Source organism: Chanodichthys erythropterus, chromosome 23, assembly GCF_024489055.1.
Source record: "Chanodichthys erythropterus isolate Z2021 chromosome 23, ASM2448905v1, whole genome shotgun sequence".
Classification (NCBI taxonomy): Eukaryota; Metazoa; Chordata; class Actinopteri; order Cypriniformes; family Xenocyprididae; genus Chanodichthys; species Chanodichthys erythropterus.
This window is the reverse complement of record NC_090243.1, coordinates 30999574-31024254: the sequence shown is the minus strand read 5'-3', so window position 1 is coordinate 31024254 and position 24681 is coordinate 30999574. Positions and strand designations below refer to the sequence as shown.

General features: G+C 37.7%; 2 protein-coding genes across 4 annotated transcripts in view; one reads left to right on the top strand and one right to left on the bottom strand.

Moving 5' to 3' along the window:
* galnt11 (UDP-N-acetyl-alpha-D-galactosamine:polypeptide N-acetylgalactosaminyltransferase 11 (GalNAc-T11)) overlaps positions 1-21505 on the top strand; it is a 32258-nt gene extending 10753 nt beyond the window's left edge. For all 3 annotated transcript variants that reach the window (XM_067377380.1, XM_067377382.1, XM_067377381.1), the window contains 9 exons: positions 1079-1245; positions 1958-2083; positions 2267-2507; positions 3334-3451; positions 4387-4539; positions 7404-7619; positions 9444-9548; positions 20127-20264; positions 20452-21505. In XM_067377380.1, the coding sequence (XP_067233481.1) occupies positions 1079-1245; positions 1958-2083; positions 2267-2507; positions 3334-3451; positions 4387-4539; positions 7404-7619; positions 9444-9548; positions 20127-20264; positions 20452-20583 (1396 nt within the window). In that variant the 3' untranslated portion in view covers positions 20584-21505. The remainder of the gene's footprint in view (positions 1-1078; positions 1246-1957; positions 2084-2266; positions 2508-3333; positions 3452-4386; positions 4540-7403; positions 7620-9443; positions 9549-20126; positions 20265-20451) is intronic.
* On the bottom strand, positions 9676-18245 carry LOC137014114 (E3 SUMO-protein ligase ZBED1-like). The gene is made up of 2 exons (XM_067378261.1): positions 17166-18245; positions 9676-11640 (listed from the first exon to the last, which is right to left on the bottom strand). The coding sequence occupies exons 1-2, from the start codon at positions 18233-18235 to the stop codon at positions 10968-10970; spliced, it is 1743 nt and encodes a 580-aa protein (XP_067234362.1). The 5' UTR covers positions 18236-18245; the 3' UTR covers positions 9676-10967.
* Positions 21506-24681: the final 3176 nt, after the last annotated feature.

Genomic DNA, 24681 nt, shown 5'->3' with positions numbered 1-24681 from the left:
TTAATTCTGAAGGAAAAATATTATGAGACTTAATTATTTAATAATTATTAATTTATTTATTTTAATCATAACCATTTACAGAAATAGCCTAGTGTCAAACAGTCTAAGACGGTCTGCAAAAACTAAATGTGAAGAAATCAAAAGACTGAATGATGAACTTGATGAGAAACAGAAAATCCTTTTAAAGCGTTTAACCCCTGAAAGCATAAGAACTATAAATTAATTTCTGTAAAAATAGTACAGAAAAAAGTGCATTTAATGGGTAAAAGCGCAAAAAAAGTAGTGTGTATGAGTGTTTAACTTAGTTTTGTACTAAAAATAATAATAAAGCTTGCAAATTGATGGATTTAAAATACTGTGTGGCTGATTTTTGTCTGGTCAGTGCTCAGCACAACAGCGGCCTGTTTTTCCGTTCATTATAGGTCATGGAAATTCAGCTTTTTAGTCAGAGATAAGTCAGGGACTTTGACATTTGGCTTAGAGTGGGAACCCTGTTAACAAAAATGGATATTTTTAAAAGAATATTCATTCAACTTTTTATACAACATATGTATTGACCATGTGAACACCACCACCAACAAAAAACACCAACAAATTATTATCCAAATCATATGATTGCTTTGTGAGAGAAACAGACCAAAATGTAAGTTATTCACTGAAAATATTTATCTATGAAATGCCAATGGGCATTGCTATTCACAGCTGTTTAAATACACAGAATGGAGAATGAGATTTCAGTTCTGTAGCAGAGAGCACAGTTTTCAGTAAATTACTTCAGTCAGATGCAGTCACTTTGATCTGTCATTGTATGAAAAAGTTGTGTAAAGATACTTCAGAAATAATCCATTTGTGTTTCATAGAAAAGAAAAAAAAAAACACAGGTCTGGAACGATAGTGAGTAAATAATTACAAAATTTAAATTTTTGGGTTAACCATTGTTTATGACCTAGAGAACATTTTATGTGGTCAAGGTGCACATATGGTTTGTAAAAACATGTCATGTTTAAATGGAGGTTAAGGAATCTGATGTTTGGCATAATATTGCTGTAAATCATCACATGATCACTGTTCCCAACAGGTGCAGAGACAGGACCTATCCTGTGGCTTTGCCCACGGCCAGCATAGTGATCTGTTTCTTCAATGAGGCATTCTCTGCCCTCCTGAGGACTGTTCACAGTGTGCTGGATCGCACACCAAACTACCTTCTCCATGAGATCATACTGGTAGATGACCACAGTGAACTGGGCAAGCTGCTTTACTTCTCTAAATGTATTCTGTCCTAAACCATAGTGAGCTACCCTGCTGTCAAGAGACTCAACTAGCACTCGAGATCTCCTCACACAAGACTTTGACACGTTGACGTTTAAATGTTGCAAAGCTAAAGACTTGATTTGCTAATAGGTATGAATAACACAACATTAGAAGTGGGGGGAAATAGATTGATATTCTCGTTCTTAGAATCAATATTATAGTTAGATTTTTCATATGAATATATATTTTTCAGAAAAAAAAAAATAGATTAGCTACTATTCGGAGGAAGTGTGGGAAGAGACAAAATGTACTTTAGCAGTGGGCCAGCCCAGTACTCAACTGTCTAAGAAAAAAATATAGCACTGACGTGAAATGACTTAAATATATCACTGTTTGAATGCGCTAAACATAACAAATCACAATATTGTCATATGATGACACAGATAATAGGTCTGTGTGCATGTGAACTGAATCATTTGGTCAACAAATCATCTTCTAAACATGTTATACTATGTCTAAAATTCCTGTCATATTTCTATAATTAGTCTGAAGACAAGTTGAAGTCTATGAGACAAGCTTTCAGATCTCTTGGTTTAGCCATTAAAATATTCTATAGAAGAACGTGTATGAGCGAAGGGTAAGAAATGGAGTAACTCTGATGAGCTGGCTGCCTTACCTATCAAATGTCACTCTGTATGTCTGACAGATGATCTGAAGGAAGACTTGGATTCTTACATTCAGCAGCACCTGCAGAAGAAAGTGAAGCTGGTTCGTAATGAGCGGAGGGAGGGCCTGATCCGTGGGAGGATGATTGGGGCATCTCACGCTACAGGTTTGACTCTAAATCCCTACTCTTTCACCCTTGCTTTAGTCCTTAAACTATTTTTTTTTGCATTGTAGGCTGTTCACACACTACAACAGGGGTGGCCAATCCTGCTCGGAGGTTCAGTTTAACTCAGAGCTGTAGTTATCTTTTCAATCCTCTTTTAAGGCTGTCTTCATCTGTCTCTTTCAGGTGAGGTGTTGGTGTTTCTGGACAGTCACTGTGAGGTGAATGAGGCATGGCTCCAGCCTCTGCTCACACCCATTAAAGAGAACAGAAAAACCGTGGTGTGTCCTGTCATCGACATCATCAGCGCAGACACACTAGTATACAGCCCCTCTCCTATCGTGCGGGGGGGATTCAACTGGGGCTTGCACTTTAAATGGGACCCAGTGCCCATGTCTGAACTCAACAGCCCCGATGGAGCCATCAGGTATTACCAGTGTGTGTTCCATTATGCTGGGATGCAAACTGCCACAACTTACCATTTCGAAAGCATATGTTATAATATTTTGGTTTGTTTTCATTGAGTACCAAATAAAAAGAGAACATAGCCGAATGAGATGAAGTAATAATAAAATAGTTTTATTTGTATGAATTGTATTAGTAGATTTATTAGTATTATTTGTAATATTGTGATAACGTTTTGTGACGTAAAATACTTTAAAACGGGATGTTATTGTGGTCACCTTTTGAGACATAAAATACTTCAAAATGTGATGTTATTGTGGTCGCACTGAGTATCCTTGTGTAATACTGCATATCCTGTCCCTGAAGCTGCAGTCATTGATGGGGATGAGGGCCAACACTTTTAACCCTGGGGTCATAGACTGTCCTGTTTAAAATCCATCTCTCCAGATGGGTTCTTGGCACAGAATTTGAACCATCGTGTTGTCTGTGTTACAACTAAACCCTTTTGCCACATTCACATTACAAGTCAAATGTTTGGAAACATCTATTCATTCTTTTATTTTATTACTTTTTTTGTGAATTTTAGAATAATAGAGAAGTCGAATGAAAGTATGGGAATTATGTAGTGACCAAAGTATAAATTAAAACTCCAACTCTTTAATTTTACAAAAAAAGTTTAGTTTTGTAAAAGAAACTTGTGCATAAGCACAATTTATATTTGTCTAGCATATGTCTTTAGATCAAAAGGGGTTCTAGAGTCATGTGAAACAAATCCTGTCCACACATTTGCTGGTAGTGCACACAAGCCTACTGTGGTACAATATGACTCCAGTCATGTTTCTCTGCAGGTCTCCCACGATGGCAGGTGGACTGTTCGCCATGGACAGGAATTATTTTTATGAGCTTGGCCAGTATGACCGTGGCATGGACATATGGGGTGGAGAGAACTTGGAAATCTCTTTTCGGGTAAATGGTTTGTGTATGCTTTAATTTTTTTAAAGAATTTTTTTGTATTTTTAGTTTAGACCAGTGTTTTCCAAACTGTGGTTTACAAACCTGTGGGGGTTCATGACGGAACAGCAAGAGTTGATAAGTAGCTAAAAATTCAATGTAATGTAACAAACAAATTAGACTGCACAATTAACTGAAAAGAAAACTGAAATAGCGATATATACTGTATTTTATAAAAGTGTGATTTATCAAATCAAAGGCTGCAATTTAATTAAGGAAGTACTGTATATAGTAGGGGTAGGAATCTTTTGGAATCTCACGATTCAATTAAAATCGATTCTTGGGGTCACGATTCGATTAAAAAACAATTCTCGATTTTGAATTTAATTTCAATTCGATATATGCATAGATTTGATTTTAGATTTGATTCTAAACTTACTTTGGAATTTTAATTTATTTTCCGTGAATCCCTGTGCCCCCAAATGGATTGATATTAAATACAACTTATAGGTTTTGTTGAATTATTATTTTTCAATCACATGTTATAGTTTTACTTCATCAATCAACTTTATAATATCTAAATATTTTATATTGAACTATTTTATTCATAATAAATGACATTTCCTGCCTTTTAATTTTTTTTAGGATATTGGTAATACTAGTTATATTGTTTTTAAATTTGTTCCCCTGGTACAGTTTTTGCCATGTCTATTTATTGTGTTTTTAAGGGGCTTGCATTCTCAGTATTTAGAGATTTGGCCTCACATACAGGATATGTTCATTCGCTTTTACAAGCAGGTATTGTTTGTTACCACGACATCCGCTTACGCATCCACTTTGAATGTGCGTTTTGTTTGTAAAAAGGTTCGGACCCTTTGGTTCAGACATTTTTATTTAATCTTGGGGAACAAAAACATACTAACTTGGTTTAAATTATTTTTCCTCATCAGATTTGGATGTGTGGAGGCCAGTTACTAATTGTTCCCTGCTCCAGGGTGGGGCATATCTTCCGCAAGCGCCGGCCCTATGGGTCACCTGGAGGTCAGGATACAATGGCCCACAATTCCCTGCGTCTGGCCCATGTTTGGATGGATGACTATAAGGTGGAGATCAATAGCATAACACTCTAATAATGCTCTGTCTGATGCTCTGTGAATAATACTTTAAACTATTCTATCTTTTCGCTACTCAAGCATTTATATAGAGAGATTGTGTTGTGATATGACAAACATGAAAGTAGCACCAGTATGTAGGATATTAGTTTCCTTGATGAGCAGCATTGCCTGAATAAGTGGTCATTATTCAGAAATATATGACCACTGAATGCTGTGATTAACTAATCAGAATCCAGTGTTTCAGAGAACCATGTGATAAAGTTAGTAGTAAAGTGTTGTTGTTTTTTGTAATGTTTGTGTATTTGCAGAGGGTTTATTAAGACCCTTCAACAAAAATTATTCAATCTCTTTTCTTGTCAATACTGTAGTTTTTATTTTTTTATTTTTTTAGGCATTCCAGGTCTCTTTTCTAGAGAGAGTTTCAAAGCATGAAATAATATATGTATTATATAACCTATAACATTTTACATAGAGAAAATCAAACACTTTGGATATTTTGAGCCAGATATTACATAGCTTTTTGCTTCACAAAAAAAAAAAAAAAAAAAATCAGTATGTCCACCCTGACCCTGATTCTTTAAGGTCACTCAATAAATTGACTGTTTTTTGTCGGGTTGGACATTGACATCGCTGTTGGCAACCCATACCACACGTGCAGTGTGCTTCATTACACTCCTGGGCCAACCCAAAAAAATGGGCCAAGCCAAAAATAGCAAAATACTTAGTGGTCTTTTAATGGTCTTAACCATTTTAATCACAAATCACTTGTCTGGAAATTAGCAAGAATTGCAAAAATTACTGTAGATCATGTAATTTAGCAAAGAATAGCCTTCCCCGTTGCTTTCTTTAAATGTTTATGCCATTTAGGTAAACTTGCAGACAGCTTTTTACAGGAAGAAGAGTCAGTGTTGTTCCACTCTATGTTGCTAGCTTCAAAGAGTTCATGAGAAGTTGAAAAATGTCTCCCATTTCAATTGAGTTTAAGCTGAGACCAAATAGGGTTCAATAGGGTTCAAATCTGGAATCTGACCAAAACATGAGCCTGATGGTCTTGTTCCTAAAGCCACTTCTTGGTTGTCTTTGCAATTTGGGCATGAGCATTGTCTTGCTGAAAAATAACATCCATTTATTCCTCTTTAGATAACAACTTTTCATTTGTGGGAAGCAAGCCATTCTCCAATATACTCCTGTACTACAAAACATTAAATGACTTTTCACAGTGAAGTAGCTTACCAATATGTGACCCTGGACCACAAAACCAGTCATAAGTTTCATTTTTTTTTTTTTTTAATTGAGATTTATACATAATTTGAAAGCTAAAAAAATAAGCTTTCCATTGATGTATGGTTTGTTAGGATAGGACAATATTTGTTCGAGATAAAACTATGTGAAAATCTGGAAGCTGAGGGTGCAAAAAAAAAAATAAAAATATTGAGAAAATCGCATTTAAAGTTGTCCAAATAAGTCCTTAGCAATGCATATCCACTCACAAAATAATTTTTTGATATATTTACGGTAGGAAATTTACAAAATATCTTCATGGAACATGATCTTTACTTAATATCCTAATGATTTTTGGCTTAAAGAAAAATCAATAATTTTGACCCATATAATGTATTGTTGGCTGTTGCTACAAATATACCCATGTGATTTATGACCGGTCACACATGAGCAGCTAAAAAGGCTCCCCACACAATGACTCCTCTTCCTCCATGATTCACTGTGGTAGAGATGCATTTATTATTATATTTCTCAGCAGATTTTCAACAACGCTCTGGAACATCACAATGCAACTCGTGTTTCGTTATGATACATCATTCCACACAACTTCCCATATTCTGCCAAAAACTTGTTTTTCTGAGAGAGTAGTGCATATGTTTTAATTTTGCTAATTTTCTGACCGGTAATTTGTGGTTAAGACAATTAAAAGCTTTGTGTTTAGCCATTTTGGGCTTAGCTGTTTTTTTTTTTTTGCCCTGCAGTACATGTTGTAGATGTGTGAAATTCTTCATGTGTGTTTGAATTGTACAGCTGTGTTCGTTGCGCAGAACTTCAAAGGCTCATCATAATTGGCTCCTCGTCTAAGAGATAATTGACCCAGTTAGAGGAGAATGTAATTACCTGTGTCAGACACATTAAAGCTCTGCTTCAACCAGTTATTCTCAAGATCCTGCTTAACAATGTCAGATACATTCTCAGCAATATTTGTTTAGTCTTTTTGCTATTTTTATTTATTGCTTCAGTGATGTGTAAAAAAGTGTTGAATTATTTTCCAGCTAATGTGGGATTTTTTTTATTTTATGATGTTTTGATGTCCTTTTCATAGGTGGTTGATGGGTACTTGATTATAACATCAGGAAACAAATGCATTATTTAACGATTAAGTTCTCAAGAGTAATACATTGTAAAAACTTTTTTTTTAACAGTTAGACTGTGTCGGTTTTTCACTTAGATCATCGCATTATATTCTAGGATTACTGTACTTAGGATTTGTGATGACTTCGAATTTGCCCGTGAATTTGTATTCAGGTGATGGAGAGAAAGACAACAGTGATTTAGAACAGGGTTTCACAAATGGAAAAACAATAATTTAATCACAAAAATGCACAATTAAATTTTATTACTAAATAATTAAAAAAAAAGATAAAATATTATTTGTTAACCTGCATGAACCATGAACTTGTGACAATGTTATTAAATTACTGAAATATTAAAGGGGACCTATTATAGGGGTAGTAAGGAGGTAGTAGGTAAAGGTAGTAATTCTCCTTTTCAGGAATGTTTTGCCTTGCATATGCTTTTTCAGTAAATTTGATAATTGAATATTTGTATTGCATATGTGTGTTCATCAGGAGCAGTACTTTGCCTTGCGCCCTGAGCTGAGGAACCGTAACTATGGGGACATCAGCGAGCGGGTCGCTATTCGGAAGCGGCTACAGTGTCAATCCTTTAAATGGTACCTAGACAATATCTACCCTGAAATGCAGGTTTCCTCCCCACACAAGCCCCAGCAGCCTGTCTTCATCAACAAGGGTTTGAAGAGACCCAAAGTCCTGCAGCGGGGTCGGGTAAGACCTCATGTTGACCCTTATGCTTATCTTGTATCGCTGATGGTCAATAAATGACTGCATAAATGTGTCTGTTGTTTTTAGGTTTGACTCACATAACACACTCTATTTTTTGTGTAATTTTATTACATGAAATAAATTATTTAAATGTACACTGATGAGCCAAAACATTCTGACCAGTTGATTAGTGAACAGTCAGTTCATTTAGTCAGTGTGTTGGATGCAGCTGAAATGGGCAAGAGTAAAGACCTGAGACACTTTGGCAAGGGCCAAATTGTTATGACAAGGTGACTGGGTCAGATCATCTCTAAAAGGGCAAGCCTTGTGGGATGCTTCTGGTCAGCACTGGTGAGAACCAATGGACAGTGGTCTGAGGAAAGACAAACCAATTGGTGACAGGGGTTTGTGCATCTAAGGCTCATTGATGCACAAGGGCAACAAAGGCTATCCCGTCTGGTCCGCACTTTGACTATAAAAAAAGATGGACAGCGCACCTTCACTCTCTTTCATTGTAGAAAAGTGAAGCAGCCAACGTCCTAATATGGCACTGACATCTCGGAATCCGAGCCTTGGTGGAGCCAAGGTATACCCAACTCACAGTACAGTTTACTGCAGATCAACTTATGTCGTTGTGAAATAAACAGTTATGGAAATTAATGTTAAAGCTCCAATCTCCTCCTGAAGATCTCGGGGAAAAAAAGTCTGTTTGTGCCTCAGAGAAGCTGTCAATCATGATGTCACACCCCCATTTTTATGGCATCAAATAACTAACTAAAACCAAACGTACACTTCAAATGTATTTGAAGTGTAATTTGATAGTTTAATTTGAAACGGTTTGGCTTCACTTATCAGGACTTGTGTCACACTTGGGTCTGATCACTAGAAAGTCTATTATGGCACAAGTCACATGGAAATTTTAATGAAATTTATGGGAAGAAAGTGTAACCACATTGCATCCTGCTGCATATGGGGCTGTGTAGCCACAGACTGGCCAGAGTGCCCATGATGCCTGATCTCTGTCCACCGTCGAATGCACCTACAATGGGAACGCAAGCATCAAAACTAGACCTTGGAACAGTGGAAGAAGGTCATCTGGTCCAATTAGTCCTGTTTTCCTTTACCTCATGTGGACAGCTGCGTACATGTGCTCCATTTACCTAGAGTAGTATGGCACCGGGATGCACTGTGGGACAGCATCAGCTGGTGGAGGGAGTGTGATGCTCTGGGCAATGTTCTGCTGGAAATCTGGGTCCGGCCATTCATGTGTACCATTTGAAATGTGCAAACTATCTAAATGTTGTTGTAAACCAGCTACACCCCTTCATTGCAGTATGGTATTCCCTGATGGCAGTGACATCTTTCAGCAGTGGTCATAATGTTTTGGATCATTGGTGTATATCTTTGAATTATATTCAAATAGAAAAGTTATTTTAAAATGTAATATTATTTCACAAATTATTTACTGTATCTTGTATCTCGGTCAATAAATGACTGCATGAATATGTGTCTGTTTTTAGGTTTGGTTCTCACAATCTCTACATTATTTTTCTATTGTCATTTTAATCTGTTCATTACATTACCTACTGTATTTTAAGTGAATGAAGAGCCATATGAAATGACAGCTCTCTGTATAAACAGCAGAGGGCAGCAGAGCAGCTCTTGACACTGATGTTTTACATTAATTTTGCAGTACGTTAGTATTATGTTATAGAATATGATCTGATTTTTGTATTTTTCTAAGCTTAAGGTTGCTTAGTTATCACCATGAATGGTTTTTAATGTATTTCTTTAAAGATAAATTTTTTTTTTCATGTTCTGCCTCAGCTGCGTAATCTGCTGGCTGACAAGTGTCTGGTGGCACAGGGACGTCCCAGTCAGAAGGGGGGCGCTGTGGTGGTGAGAGACTGTGATCCACAGGACCCGGAGCAGGTCAGGTCATCAAACTGCTGTCATTCTGTGATAATTATTAGCAGCTATGAAGTAAATTTTGCTTGCTGCTTTTTTTTTTTTTTTTTTTTTGAGCTCTTTGGGCTGCTCATTTATGTCCTATATCAGTATTCATTTTTGACTCATACTTACACTGCTGTTCAAAAATGTAGATTTTTTATTTTTTTTTTAGCTGCAGTCCACTTTTTTTTTTGTTGAAAAATTATTCAAGTACATAACCAGCCAGTGTTTAAAACTATCTCCTTACCTTAGCCTGATTCACAAAGGTAAGCTTGTAATAATGTTTTCTAAGCATGTTGCTGTTTGTCTTCGCGTTGTTACGTCACGTCTGTTTACACAAAGAACGAGTCCCTGTGAGTAGGCTATATGGCATGTGAGGATGCTGCATGTGGCGGATCATTTATTGCCTTTTCTCACAGCAGCTGGAATAATTAAACTTATAATTTTGATTGCGGATTGTATGGTATGACAGATTAACTTTATAGATTAGATTAGACTGTACAGAAATTGAAATCTACAGATAATGCTAATACACACTAATAGTCACGCAATGCTGATGTTGTTAACAATTTGAGAACAAAGTATAACGATAATAATTTGCACAGTTTGATGTGACATTAGCTAAGCGATCATTAGAACTAATCACAATGCTAGCGCGATTTATTGTAATGCTTTTTTTCCCCTCAGTTGGTCAGAACAAAAGTGGCAGATAGTTACTTGCTTGTTCAGATGACATTTTCTGGTGAAAATTCTTATTTTGGTCAGCCACACATTCTCCTCAAAAAATTACATCGGCGATGACGAATGATACAGTGCTCAGCGTGAATGAGTACTCACCCTAACATTTTAAACAATATCTCAATGAACTAGTGCTGTCAATCGATTAAAAAAATTAACTAAATTAATCGCACAATTTTTTTAAATTAATCGCGATTAATCGCAATTAAAAGACTGAAACTTTTTGGATATGTAAATGTAAAATGTAAATAATTAATGTAAACTCAAGACAAAGAAACTATTTAAATTCAAAATATGATTGTTTATTGGAATTTTTGTTTAACTTGTAACACAGATTTTCTCATGTAAACAACATACCTGCAATAAACCATCAATATCCTCCAAATTAACTGTTGGCTTGAAAGCCATATTTATTACAGAAATAAAAACACAGGCATGTAAGTGCCATTTGAATTTCAAAACAATCAATGCCAATAAAAACACAAAAATGATTTCCATGTTGAATTCTAAGTGGAATGCAAAAAAATTCCAAAGTATAATCATTGCAAATATGGAAATTGAAAAATAATAATAATAAAGGAATGAATACAAACAATTGTACTCATTGTAACGTTGTATTGCTGAGAGTTGAGAACATTAATTATAAAGTAGAAACTATTTTGCTTAGTCCTCCTTTACATTCAGCCAGTTGCTGAGACAGACCAGTCTGTTGACATTATCAGGGGACAATGTGGCCCTTTTCTTTTGAATGATGTGACCTGAGAGTGAGAACAGTCTCTCACAAGGCACCGTTGTAGCAGGGGTTGACAGATACTTGCATGCTATTGGTGCCAGCCTTGCATGTGTTGCTTCTCTCTTTTTCCACCACTGTAGTGGACAACCCTCCATGTGCAATTTGGGCTCTGCTTTGTAGCGGTTAAGACACTGTTCTATGGACTCTTCCTCTTCATCTGACTCTGAATCAGAAGAAACCAGCAAGACGGTGATCCTTCTCTTCTTTGGTGGCTGTTGGTCTGTTGTCTCTTTAGACTCTTGTTTTCCAGGACTCTGTGCCATTAACAGCTTGCTTAGTGAAGCCCACACCTCATTCCTTCCATCTTTGGGAAGACACTTTAGGTCTTTAAACCTTGGGTCAATTGCAGTAGCGATCTTCAGCCATGTGAGATTAGTGCTGTCCTTCCTTTTAGATAGGTCTGAAGCAAAATCATTTTTGAATTTAACTACATAGGCTGGATCATCCTCTGTGGACTCCATAATTTTGAACAAGTGGCACAAGGCTGGCAATACCACTGAGCAGGAGATGTAATGCTCTCCTCCCAGCAGTTCAGTTACATATCTGCAATGGAAAGCACAAGATGTTGCTATTAAATGCAAACAAAATAATTTTGTGCCAGTATGTAACATGTACACTTACACTCTCTCTCTCTCTCTCTCTCTGGTGCATGCTGGGAATTGGGAAGGGAATGCATGGGAGGGTGATCTAGGTGAGAGGAATTTTTCTTAAACTTTCACCGTTTCTTGCTTTTTGTTTTAATTTATTCAATTATTTAAACGGAGAAAAAAAAAAAAAAAAAAAAAACTGAGTTTGTTTTCCATGAGAGTTGTGGCGTGTCAGAGGTAGGGATGGCGTCTCACACTCACATGAGTGTGCAGGCGTCAGGCCTGTCGCTCCGGCATGGGATTAGGTGTGTGACTCAGGCAGGTGTGCCTGTAGAAGATGTGTTACTGGACGTGGCAGAACGTGTGGGCCATGAGAATATCGTCTCGGCGTCTAGGATGAACAAGGCAGTAGTGATATTTTTGAAAGAAGAAAATCTGGTCCATGGTTTGATCGAGAGTGGGATTTCGGTAAGTGGCTCATTTGTTCCTGTTCAACCTTTAGTTTCAGTCACGACGAAGGTGACTGTTTCTAACATTCCGACTTTTATTCCGGACGCCGACATTGAGCGAGAGCTTTCTCGATTTGGAAAACTTGCCAGTGGAATTAGAACGATTTCACTTGGTTGTAAAAATGCCGCTTTAAAACATGTGTTGTCGTTTAGGCGACAGGTTTACATGTTTTTAAATGAACCAACGCTGAATATTTCCTTTCGTTGTGTTTTTGAGGGCAAGTCGTACATGATGTACGCAGGCACGGGAGAGATGAGGTGTTATGATTGCGGGAGTATTGGACATGTACGGCTGTCTTGTCCTCATAGAGTTGAATCTGAGAACGAAGCAGGCCCTAGTAATACTTTAGACAAAACGAAGGAAAATGAAGTGCAAAAGAGTAATGTACCAACTGAAGTAGTAGCAGTGAATAATGATGATCAGAATGTGGATTCAAATTTGAAGGAAGGAATGATAATAAAAGATTCGTTCCCTAATAATGGAAAAGATACAGAGGAAGCTTCTGGTAGTAAGACAAAACGGGGAAAAATGAAGAAAGTTAATGTTGTAACTGATGCGACTGTTGAGAGAAGTAGTGTGGTACAGGGGTCTGAGCAGAGTGATACTGTGGAGAGTTCAGACTCAGTGAATACAGGCCAGACGGATGATGACCCAATCGGTTTGAAAGGTGAAGTTTTGGAAAGAGGAAGGATAGTGTCTTTGATTAAGAAGGTGCAATCAGTAATGGTTGATGAGGAAGTGGATGATGATGATGACGATGATGATGATAATGGTGGTGGGTTGTCTGATTTTTCAGACATGTCAGATGTTTCGCAAAAAAGTTGTGAGCAGGTTTACTCACTAGATGAAATAAATAAATTCTTGGATGAAACCTTTGGAAAATCTGTTGATGTGCGGAATTACTTTTCTGATCTGAAGAGGTTTGAGACTTCTGTTCGTCATTGGCAGAGGAAGGTTGGAGAAGACTAACTCAGTCAGAGAAAGAGATTTCGTTTAAAAAAGTTTCTTGCAAAATTGCGAAGGGATAAAACACCTATAAAACGTAAATTTAAATAATTGAATCAATGGTTTATACATCACACTGGATGACTTTACTACACTCTTTATTTCTTTCTGTTTCTCTTTTCTATCTCTTTATATTTTCTATGGAGATGATAAGGGTAGTCACTTTAAATATTAACGGAGGGAGAGACAAGAGCAAGAGAGCTTTGGTAGCTGAATTAATAAATATTAAGAATGTAAATGTTTCTTTTTTGCAAGAAACACATACAGATTGTAAAAATGAAGTAGAGTGGTGTAGATGGTGGGAGGGGGAGAGCGTCTTCAGTCACGGGTCAAATTTGAGTGCTGGAGTAGCCATTCTTTTTTCAAAGAATTTGAACTTTAAAATTTTGTTAACTGAAGAAATAGAAAAGGGTTTATTTAAAATGTTGTTTCATAAATGTTTATGCTCCGAACAATGGATCAGATCGTGTGGAATTGTTTAGGAAGTTGCAGAGTGCATTAAGAAAATGTGATAATAATTCTTGCATAATTATGGGTGGGGATTGGAATTGCACCACAAATTTTCTTTTAGACAGGAACAGAGAAGAGCCACATCTACTGTCTAGTAATGCTCTTCAGAATATTATTAAAGAGTTCAAGTTAATGGATGTGTGGAGGAATATGAATAAGAGAATTAGACAGTATACATGGGTTAAAATACTAGACTCTAATGTAACTGGAGCAAGATTAGATAGAATATATATAAGTAAAACAAGTATGAATAGAGTTTCTAATGCTAATATTTTCCCTAATGGTTTTTCGGATCATCATACTGCAACCATTGATTTTAACATTACTGCTTTAGACCGCCCCAGGTTTTATTGGCATTTTAATATAAAATTGCTGCAGGATAGGTCTTTTTGTGAAAAATTTGGTGATTTTTGGAAATTGTGGAAGTTGAATAAAGGTAATTTTGAAAAAATGACACAATGGTGGGAGGTGGGGAAAACACAGATAAAGGTCTTTTGTCAAAATTTTTCCTACAATACTACTGTGTGTGTTAAAAAGAAAATTGAGCAGTTGGAGAAAGAAATTATTGGTATGGAAAATGTGATGGATGTAAATGTTTTGGGTGTATCCAATGATTTAAGGAATAAGAAAAATTTGAATTAAGATCTATTTTAGAGGAAAGAGCAAAGGGCGCTTTGATTAGAGCAAGAATTTCTTCTATTAAAGACATGGACTCTCCCACTTCTTACTTTTTTAACCTGGAGCGGAAAGCTGCACAACAAAAGCGTATTCTTCATCTGCGTAAGGAAAATGGAACATTAACTTCGAACCCAACAGAAATGAGGAAAATAGCAATGGACTTTTATGCTGATTTGTATGGTAATACTGACTGTGACTCTGAGAATATGACAAAATTATTACAAGGACTTCCAAAGTTGCAACCTGGGGATAAGAAAATGCTTGACACCATGATCAACTTTAATGAACTTTCAGAAGCAGTTCAGCAACTCTCCACAGGGCGTGCGCCAGGAATAGATGGTTTACCTGCTGAATTTTATAAGACTTTTTGGGCTGTTTTAGGTGAAGATTTTTATGAAGTGTGTTGCGAATGTTTTGAAAAGGGAATGTTGCCAACTAGCTGTCAAAGGGCGGTGATCTCCCTTTTACCCAAAAATGGAGACTTAGGTTTTTTAAAAAAATGGCGCCCTATTTCTTTGATGTGCTCGGACTATAAAATATTGGATAAAGTTTTAGCCAATAGGTTAAAAAAATATTTACATATTGTGGTCAAAGGAGAGCAAACATATTGTATTCCGGGTCGCTCAATTATGGACAATCTGTTTTTAATAAGAGATGTTATTGATGTGTCTTGTAATGAAAATTGTGACGTTGGATTTTTGTCTATTGATCAGGAGAAAGCTTTTGACCGGGTGGGCCATGAGTATATTTTTAGAGTCTTGGAATCATTTGGGTTTGGGAATTGATTTATTTCATGGATCCAATTGTTGTACAAAGGGGCTTCAATTATGCTTAAAATGGGGAATGGTTTGACTTATCCTTTGCCGGTGAAAAGAGGTATTCGACAGGGGTGCCCTCTCTCAGGGCAACTTTACAGCCTAGCAATTGAGCCCCTGTTATGCAAATTAAGAACTGGATTAAAGGGTTTCATGGTTCCAGGTGATCCAAGGGAGCTGAGATATGTTGTAACTATTTTTGTTACTGGGCAAGGGGATATGCAAACATTACGTGGGAGTTTGGATATTTATGAAAAAAGCATCTTCGGCCAAAGTTAATTGGGAAAAAAGTTATGGTTTTATTGTGGGCCAGTGGGAAAATGGTGGGTTACCGTTACTTCCTGGGGGATTGCATTGGGGCAGGGAAGGTATAAAAATTCTTGGAGTGTTTTTAGGAGTAGAAAACTATAGAAAGAAGAACTGGGAGGGTTTGCTGGAGAAGGTGTCTGCTAAGTTGTCTAAATGGAAATGGCTATTGCCAGAGCTATCCTACAGGGGTAGAGTTTTGGTTACGAATAACCTGGCCGCCTCCATGTTATGGCACAGATTCAACGTTTTAGAGCCACCAGATGATATTGTTCAGAGAAATCCAGAGAAAATTGGTGGAGTTCTTTTGGTCAGGACAGCATTGGATTCCTGCGCCAGCTCTGTATCTTCCAACTCATGAGGGGGGACAAAGTCTGATTGACATAAGGAGCAGGATCCACACCTTTCGATTACGGGCAGTGAAGAGACTGTTGTATGAGGAGGACGTGGGGTGGATAAATGTGGCATGCGCTCTGTTGAGAAGAACATCGAATCTGGGATATGACAAGCAGCTATTTTTACTGAAAGTTAATGAGCTGGATTTGAATCATTTGACTTCTTTCTACCAATCCATGCTTAAAGTGTTGAGTATGACTTTTTCTGTGAGTAGAGAGATTTTGCGACCACAGGACTGGATTATGGGAGAACCACTGTTTCATAATTCTTTGATACAAACGAACATTTTGTCTTTAAGCAGTGTGAGGAACTGTTTGGTTAAAGCAGGATGTACAAAGATTGAACATCTAAGGGATGACAGTGGGTGGAGGACGGTAGATTCAATTCAGCACAAGACAGGAATACGTTCTTTACGTCTCTTGGATCAGATGTTGGAGGAAGTACGCTCAGCACTGCCTGGAGCCTGGAGAGAAGCACTGGGAATGCTTTCGCAGGGATGGAGCTATAGTTTTCCAGCAATTCGGGTCTCTGCTGCACAGGAAAGTCCGGATAATGAATTTACTTTATGGGTGTATGGGTGAGGAATTTTCCTATAAAGTTTTTATTAGTGGTCCAAAGTATAAAGTCAGTGATCGAAGAAAAGTGGTTTTGTTAAATTACTTTTTGGAAACAGCCAAGATGGCAATTTGGAGGACACGGAAAAATAAAATCTTGGGAACTGGTTCAATTGATGCAGAGAGAGTTCTGAACGGGATGGTGGCTGCTCGAATTAAAATTGAGTTTGCTTATTTCAAATTAGTTAATAATATTATAGATTTTTCTGCAATGTGGTCAGTGGGGAGTTTTTTGTGTGAGGTCGGGGTGGATGAAATGTTGGTTTTAAAGATGTAATGAAAGGGCTGTATTCTGTATTGATTACATTTTTATTTTATTTTTAAATTATTTACAGTTTTGTAGATTTTTTTTTTTTTAATGGAATATTGGAATGAAATATGATGAATGATCAAATAAATATGGGTTAAGCCTCTCTCTCTCTCTCACACAAACACACACACACACAATTGTATTTTATTTACATTACATTGTTCAACACCATATTTATTTCTTTTTCACCTTTTTAATAATGTTTTACACTAATCTTAACTTATTTTTATTTTTGTTTTACGCAGCATGCCTTGGCAGCGGGCACACACGCACACACAGATTGGGGGATAGTGAAAACAGACAAGAGACGGAGAAAATAATATTAATCTAACGTTACCTGCAAGGTTCAAGTAGTTCCTCCAGCTTTTGCAGTTTGGCGAGCTCCTGTGTAGTCAACATGGCAACATTGCTCTTTTGCTGAGCCAGGGTAGTGGTCAGTGGAGATTTGTTTCGCTGAATTCGCTTGACCATCTCTAGGGTAGAATTCCATCTAGTCGTAACGTCCTGAACGAGAGATTCTTGTTTCTGTCCACATGCAACTTGCTGTTCCATTAGTTCGTGAGCGTTGGATGGACTATGCTTAAAGTGCCCAACAATCTTGCGACATTTAGCTAGGACACTTTCAAATCCACTGCCGTGAATGGAAACTGTGACAGTTCGTTGCAAAATGTGGGCCGTGCAGGGCAGGTGTTCAAATGGAAGTAGTCTCGCGGCAGCAACCATATTACGAGCACTGTCAGTGCCAAGTGTGCTTAACTTGTCCTCGATTTTCCATTCTCTTGCCACATCGAGAAAATGATCCGCACATGCCTCAGCGTACTGTCGTTCCTCAGTTTTAGACACGGTTAGTGCGAATGAATGCAATTTCCATTCTTTATCAACGAAGTGCACTGTGATGCCTAAGTAGTTGTCATTGCTCACAGAAGTCCAGTGGTCCCCTGTCAGTGCGATGTGTGTCGCTTGCTGTAACGTGTTCATCCTCCGTGCCTTCTCATCGTCATACAAAGTGTGTATTTTTGACATGATGGTTCCTCTTGAGGGCATATTGTATGAGGCGTCTCCGGATGCAGTTCTAATGATGTCCCGCAGTCCATCGTCATCTACTATGTTAATGGGTCGGCAGTTTTTAGCTATCCAAATAACCAAAGCATTCATTACCTTATCACTTACAGATCTTGTCATTTTACCACGAACGCACTCCTGCAATTTACATTGGCGAGGCCCCGTAGAGATGGTTTCGGTGGGGTGTTTTGCTTTTAAGTGATATGCCAAAGATGAATTACTTCTGTGGTAATTAAATTCGGCTTTGCAAAATGCACAGATTACTTTTGTTTTATCCACAGAACCATCCGGCAGAGTTTTATACTGAAACTTTCCGTCTAAAAGTCCTTCCTTGGTCTTATCCATATTTCTTTGCACGTTGAACACACATGGGCCACAACCGGAAATAAAAAAAAAACTGCAACCGCAGTCAAATTAATCGCATGCGTTAACGCGCTAATTTTGACAGCACTACAATGAACACAAAAACAATTTCCAAAATGTTGACAAGACTAAGTTTAAGATAACATCTGTTTAACTTATAACATGAAAGTTAATATAACTTAGAGAAGTTTTTTCAGTTTTACTCAAATTAGGGTGATGCAAAAATGAGTACACCCCACTGAAAGTCTCTGGAGCAAAACTAAACTAAATTTTAGACTACAAATGTCTAATTTAACAACAATTCAACCACAGGTGAGTCTAATTATTCATTACACAGGTGTCCAGCAGACAGTTGACTATAAAAAGGTGTTAAAACACCTTCCCATTTCATGCTGTCAGCAATGGCACCACATGGAAGAGAAATGACTTCTTGAAAGAAAAATAATTTCTTTACACAGAAAGGTGAAGGCTACAAGAAGATCAGCAAAGTTTTACTTATCAGTCAGAATACTGTAGCAAAAGTGGTACAAAAATGTAAAAAAGATGGAACTGCAACCATCTCACAGAGACGTCCAGGTCATCCACGGAAGTTAACACTTCGACAGGAGCATCTTCTGATGAGAAGGGTTGAAGAAAATTGGCATGCAAGTTCACTGCAGTTATCTAAAGAAGTAGAAAGCCAAACTGGGGTGACTGCATGAGTGCTGCTGGTGTCAGGGAGCTGCATTTCATTGATGGCATCATGAATTCACAGATGTACTGCTCTATACTGAAAGAGAAGATGCTACCATCACTCTGTGCCCTTGGTCGTTGTGCACTTTCCAAACATGACAATGATCCTAACACATATCTAAGGCACTGTTGGATTTCTGAAGAACAGGGTGAAAGTGTTTCAGCATCCAGTCTCTAAAAGAGGTCATTCTTGAAGAATGGAAAAAGATTGACAAAAATGTCGCCAACTTGTTCATTCCATGCCTAGAAGACTTGGTGCTGTCATTAAAAATCATGGAGGCCATACAAAGTACTGATGTAGTAGTTTTTGTTGTGGGGTGTACTCAATTTTGCATCACCCTAATTTGAGTAAAACTGAAAAATGTGTAATCTAAGTTATATTATTAACCTTTCATGTTATAAGATAAACAGATGTTATATTAAACTTAGTCTTGTCAACATTTTTGGAAATTTTTGTGTTGCTTTTCAAAGGGGGTGTACTCATTTACACTGGGCATTGTAAATGATAATTCCGCAAATAACTGCAATTGCAGGTTTCAAATAGAGATAGTGACAAAGAGGCAACTTGCAGACTGCAGCTTTAAAGTATACTTTTTTCCCCCCTTGTCCACAGAATTAAGCAACACAACTGTTTTCCACAATGATGACAATAAATGTTTAAGCACAAAATCATATTTAAATTATTTATGAAGGATCATGTGACACTGAAGACTCAAGTAATATGTTGAAAATTCAGCTTTGCCATCACAGAATTAAATTACAGAAAATATATTTTAAATGTGTATCTTTAAATTGTATTCAAATAGAAATCAGTTATTTTAAATTATCACCAATATTTATTTTTACTGACCCTACACTTTTGAATGGTAGTGTAAATGGTGCAGATTTTTTTTTTTTTTTTGGTTGCTGTAGTTTAAAAGTTTTTTTTCTTGGGTAACAAACTGTTTACTATCGTTTTTTGCCACAGTTAGATTACTGTCTGCCCCAAACCTGCCCAACAAGTTCTGAAAAGAAATGGGCTGTTTCATATATGAAGAACATATTTTAAGTTTTATGATTGGTGTCGTTTTTGTTGTGTAGATGTTTTGTAATATTAACCTGTGTTTTTTTTTTTTTTTTGTGTGTGTGTGATGTTTTGCAGGAATGGGCTTATGATGAGGAACATGAGTTAATTTTAGCTGGGCTGCTGTGTTTGGACATGTCTGAAATTCGTTCCTCGGACCCGCCACGCCTCATGAAGTGTCACGGCTCAGGTGGATCTCAACAGTGGACACTGGGGGTGAGAAATCATACCATTACACTCTTTGATTACACTCAGTTGATTTCTGTACACCAAGTTTGTATATGCCTTTATTGTTCAGACCTATCTAGCTGCCCCGTCATGCTTTGTTTCATATATGCCGTGCATGAAGTAATAATTATTATAATGTTTAAAATAAGTTTTTGTTGTTGTTTTGTCTTTTCAGAAGAATAACTGGCTGTACCAGGTGTCAGTGGGCCAGTGTTTGGCTGTTGCCGACCCTCTCAGCATCAAAGGATATGTTGCCATGGCAATCTGTGAAGATTCCAGGTCCCAGCAGTGGCAGTTGGAGGGTTGAAGAGGCTGGTAGCGTGAGGAACAGCTAGTATAGAGCGCCCCCTCTGGCTGGGCATTGAACTGCACCGCCACAGTGCCATCAGCTCAGAAATGGTCAACAGACCCTTGCTGGTCCAGGCCGCTGTAACACAAAATTGTGAGGGCCTGCAGTGAGGACGACAATTTAAGCTCAACTTTGAGTTTCAGCCTTGGTCTGAAGCTTTCTCAACCCGTATACTTTTCTCAGAAACAAACTATTTTTAGAGAGTATTTTAAAAAATTGTGTTTATTCAAGTATTTGTATGTTTTAATAATTTTAATTTGCTCTTTAAAATGTAAACAATTTGCACAGAGAAATTCTATTTTCATTTTATTAAAGATGTTAGATGTGTTAAATATAACCAGTCTGTAATCATCATTTTTACCTATGAATGCAGCATTTCTTAGAAATAAACTTGTATTTGTCTGTTTTTCCCCCGGTCTAATTAACATAAGCCTGTCATATTGATTTCCTTTTTGTAATTTTATTTGATTTTATGATCACTGGATTTACCTTGACCTTAAACTGTAAATTAATTGAGTCATTCTGTTATGGGTTAGTATTTATGATTGCTGGCATTCAGATATAGAAAAGTTCAGTAAAACGGCTTAATAGTAATCCATTAGTATTGGTAAGCTACTTTACTACAGTTAGTATTAGGACAAGTGGTTTGGAAAATTATATGGACAGTATTCTTAATCTCAATTATTTTGGACTGGAGCTTCAAATGTAGTACTTTTTCATGTGAACTGTCATTTCATGGTACTAATATTTGAAAGTCCAATGTGAATGTAAACTGCTCTTCCTGTCATTTTGTACACAGAATTGTAAATACAAAGACATGAAACGATGCATTCAATAGTTCATTTGATTACACATTAGAAAATAAAATGTGTTTTTGTGAAGCGTCATCTGAATGGTTTACACTCATATGAGATGAAGACTGAACATAAGTTTTCTATAACAAACTTTTTTAATTACCTGTATGTTTAAAAATCACGTGACCCACGGTCTTTCTCTAAACGTCGCAGAGAATCTTCCCGCTCTTTGACTGCAGGCTCCGTAGATGCACTATCGTCATATTGCTGTTTTCTGATTTCAACTGCAAAAATTAGACAAAACGCAATTATCGTCGCGTTACCAGCAGACAACTGAAGAATCAAATTACAAAGTTTTTTTTTTTTTTTTGGTAGTTTATTCAGAATGTAGTTAACAATATAAATGAAACATATTTTGAATAAATGAGGTTAAAAGATAAACAATAAACAAATCAGGCATCAAAATCCCTCACCTTTCGGCGAAATTCGCCGTTTTGAAACCAAAATAGGTGACCTACGTGAATCGTGTAGATTCGATGAGAAATTGGGGTGGGGGGTATTCATATTCAGTGAACTGCGAACAGGTGCGCGTGGCAGAAGGGAGCGCGAGTGCATGGAAATATTAACGCGAAGGGCCTTGCATCACCAGTGCAGACCACCATCAGAAGTTGAAAGCATGCCTGGCCTCGGCGATTTACCTGACTGAATTTGGTAAGTGATGGTTTCAGAGTTGGATAATGGCTAATCGAGACGGGAGCACCAGGAGAATTCCCGGTGGGCCGGTCTGTTTAATTGGCAGCGAGGGCAGGTGTTGTCATGGCACTGGGTTGAAATATGGATGCTCTAGAAACTGTGGACGTGGCCAAATGTACTAAGCTGGGTAGCCTAACTTTTTCCTAAAATCCATTCAGTGACGGATTTAGGCCTGGATGGCCCAGGGCGGCACGGGGCATCCGCGCAAGAAAAAACAAACAAATGCGCGATCGGGTTTTTACATTTGCACGCAACGTCACCACTCGGTGGGTAACTTGGTCGGGAGGGACTCGGAGTGTGTGCCCGGAGAAGACAACTCACTCGAAAGTATACGAGAAGAAGGGATGAGGTGACGTCTGTAGGAACAGCGGGTTCTAAATCAACGCTAAATTATGGTAAGGCAAAAGGTCTAAGCCATCGGAGGCCGATTTAAAGGAACACTCCACTTTTTTTGAAAATATGCTCATTTTCCAGCTCCCCTAGAGTTAATCAGTTGAGTTTTACCGTTTTCGAATCCATTCAGCCGATCTCCGGTTCTGGCGGTACCACTTTTAGCATAGCTTAGCATAGTTCATTGATTCTGATTAGACCATTAGCATCAGGCTCAAAAATGACCAAAGATTTTCTATATTTTTCCTATTTAAAACTTGACTCTTCTATAGTTACATCGTGTACTAAGACCGACAGAAAATGAAAAGCTGTGATTTTCTAGGCCGATATGGCTAGGAACTATACTCTCATTCCCGCGTAATAATCAAGGAACTTTGCTGCCGTACCATGGGTGCAGCAGGCGCAATGATATGACGCAGCGCCTGAAAATAGGCTAACTTCCGTCAACATAACCAACGTGACAACCTGCTTGCACAGGGAGTGTGCCTTGCAACCATGGAGACATTTGTGGGAGACGATTCAGAAGCTATTTACTTTGGTGCAGATCCTGAACCGTATCTGTTTGAACCGGAATACACTGAAGATGAACTTTTGGAACGTGAAAGGCAAGAAAGTGTGGCTGAACAGACTGGGGCAGAAGGGAGGATGAGAGCAGAATCGAACTGGTGGTGCAAGTGTGGGACTTGCCAACCCATGCCGACCGAAAGTGAAAGCCTGTGTTGTAGCGAGTGGGACCAGGTCTTGCCATCGATGGCAAGGGTCGATCTACCTGATGAGGAAGTGACATGTGTCACAACATCCGAGGACTTCTTAGTAATGCTGCATCCTGCAGTGGTCGAATTTTTTTTTCGGTTTGACAAAATAAACTGGAAAAAACGTCCCATGCCGAGTGGACCTGACGGCCAGCTATCGCTAGAAACTGATTTCTGCAATTATTACAATGCATGACTCAAAGATTTAGAATGCATACTGTCAGCACATCATAAATATTAGCATGAAAATGCATGCTATCTTCTTAGTCATTACAGGTTGGTGTCGTACCGCATTATTATGGAGTGGGCCCTGAAGGGAGAGACTTTGGGAAGAGGCAACCGAAAACCATTGCCATCGTGTGTGGTTGGTGCCATTCGCCGAAGATATCCATCAGAGTCAGGAGTTTATATAGGATTTCAAGAAGCAGAAGACGCAATAAATATACTGTAGGTACTGTGAGCGTTTTGAAGGCCTGCATTCCAAGTGCTCCGGTTTTATGGCTTCTTACTGTCCAAAGACATTTTGCATTGTGGTGGACTATAAAGATTATATTCTGTTCTATATTGCACAAGCTGTGAGTGTAAAACATTTGTCTTCTTGTGCTTGTGAGAGTAACGTTATCAGTAATTACATGTGAGGTGTCATTTAATTTGTCTAAATAAAGCTTTGACTTCATGTACCTAGAAAATCTGTAGAGCCTTGTTTTATTTACATGATCTATCAACTTATAGAAATACAGTAGGGAACTATGTATATTGGGTTTGGTTAGTTTTGTTGTGATATATGTACAACATGAGATCAAACAGTTTTTACTTGTAAAATACATAAACCTTGCTGATGTTTACAAAAATAAGGTCAATCACAAATTGAGAATGAAATTATTTAACTGTACAATAAAACTAAACTATATATACATATAAATAAACACACACGTGATGGGAAGTCCCAGTATATTCTAAAAGATACAAGGTCTTGGGGGAATTAGCGTGTTTGTGTTCATTCTAAGATACAGATGACAATCACAGCTGCTCTGATGGACCTTTGAACCTTGATGTGTAGGCTGTAAGGACATCTTCCTTGTTGGGTTTTGGCTGTAAGGTGATGTTAGCTGCCAGATGAGGTCTTCTGACATGGGATGACGAATCTTTGAATTTGACTGTGGGATCCAATCGTCTTTCAATCACTCCTTCCATGAGATCATATTTGAATGTTTGTGTTGTCTTCGTATAGATGGGTCTGGCAATCCACTGCTTAGACTGTCTTTGAAAGACAACATTGTGTCTTGGGAGGCCTGAAATTATACACACAGCAAGGTATTTTGAGTTATTCTGTAATGGTTATATTTATGACATATTAGTGGCCTTTT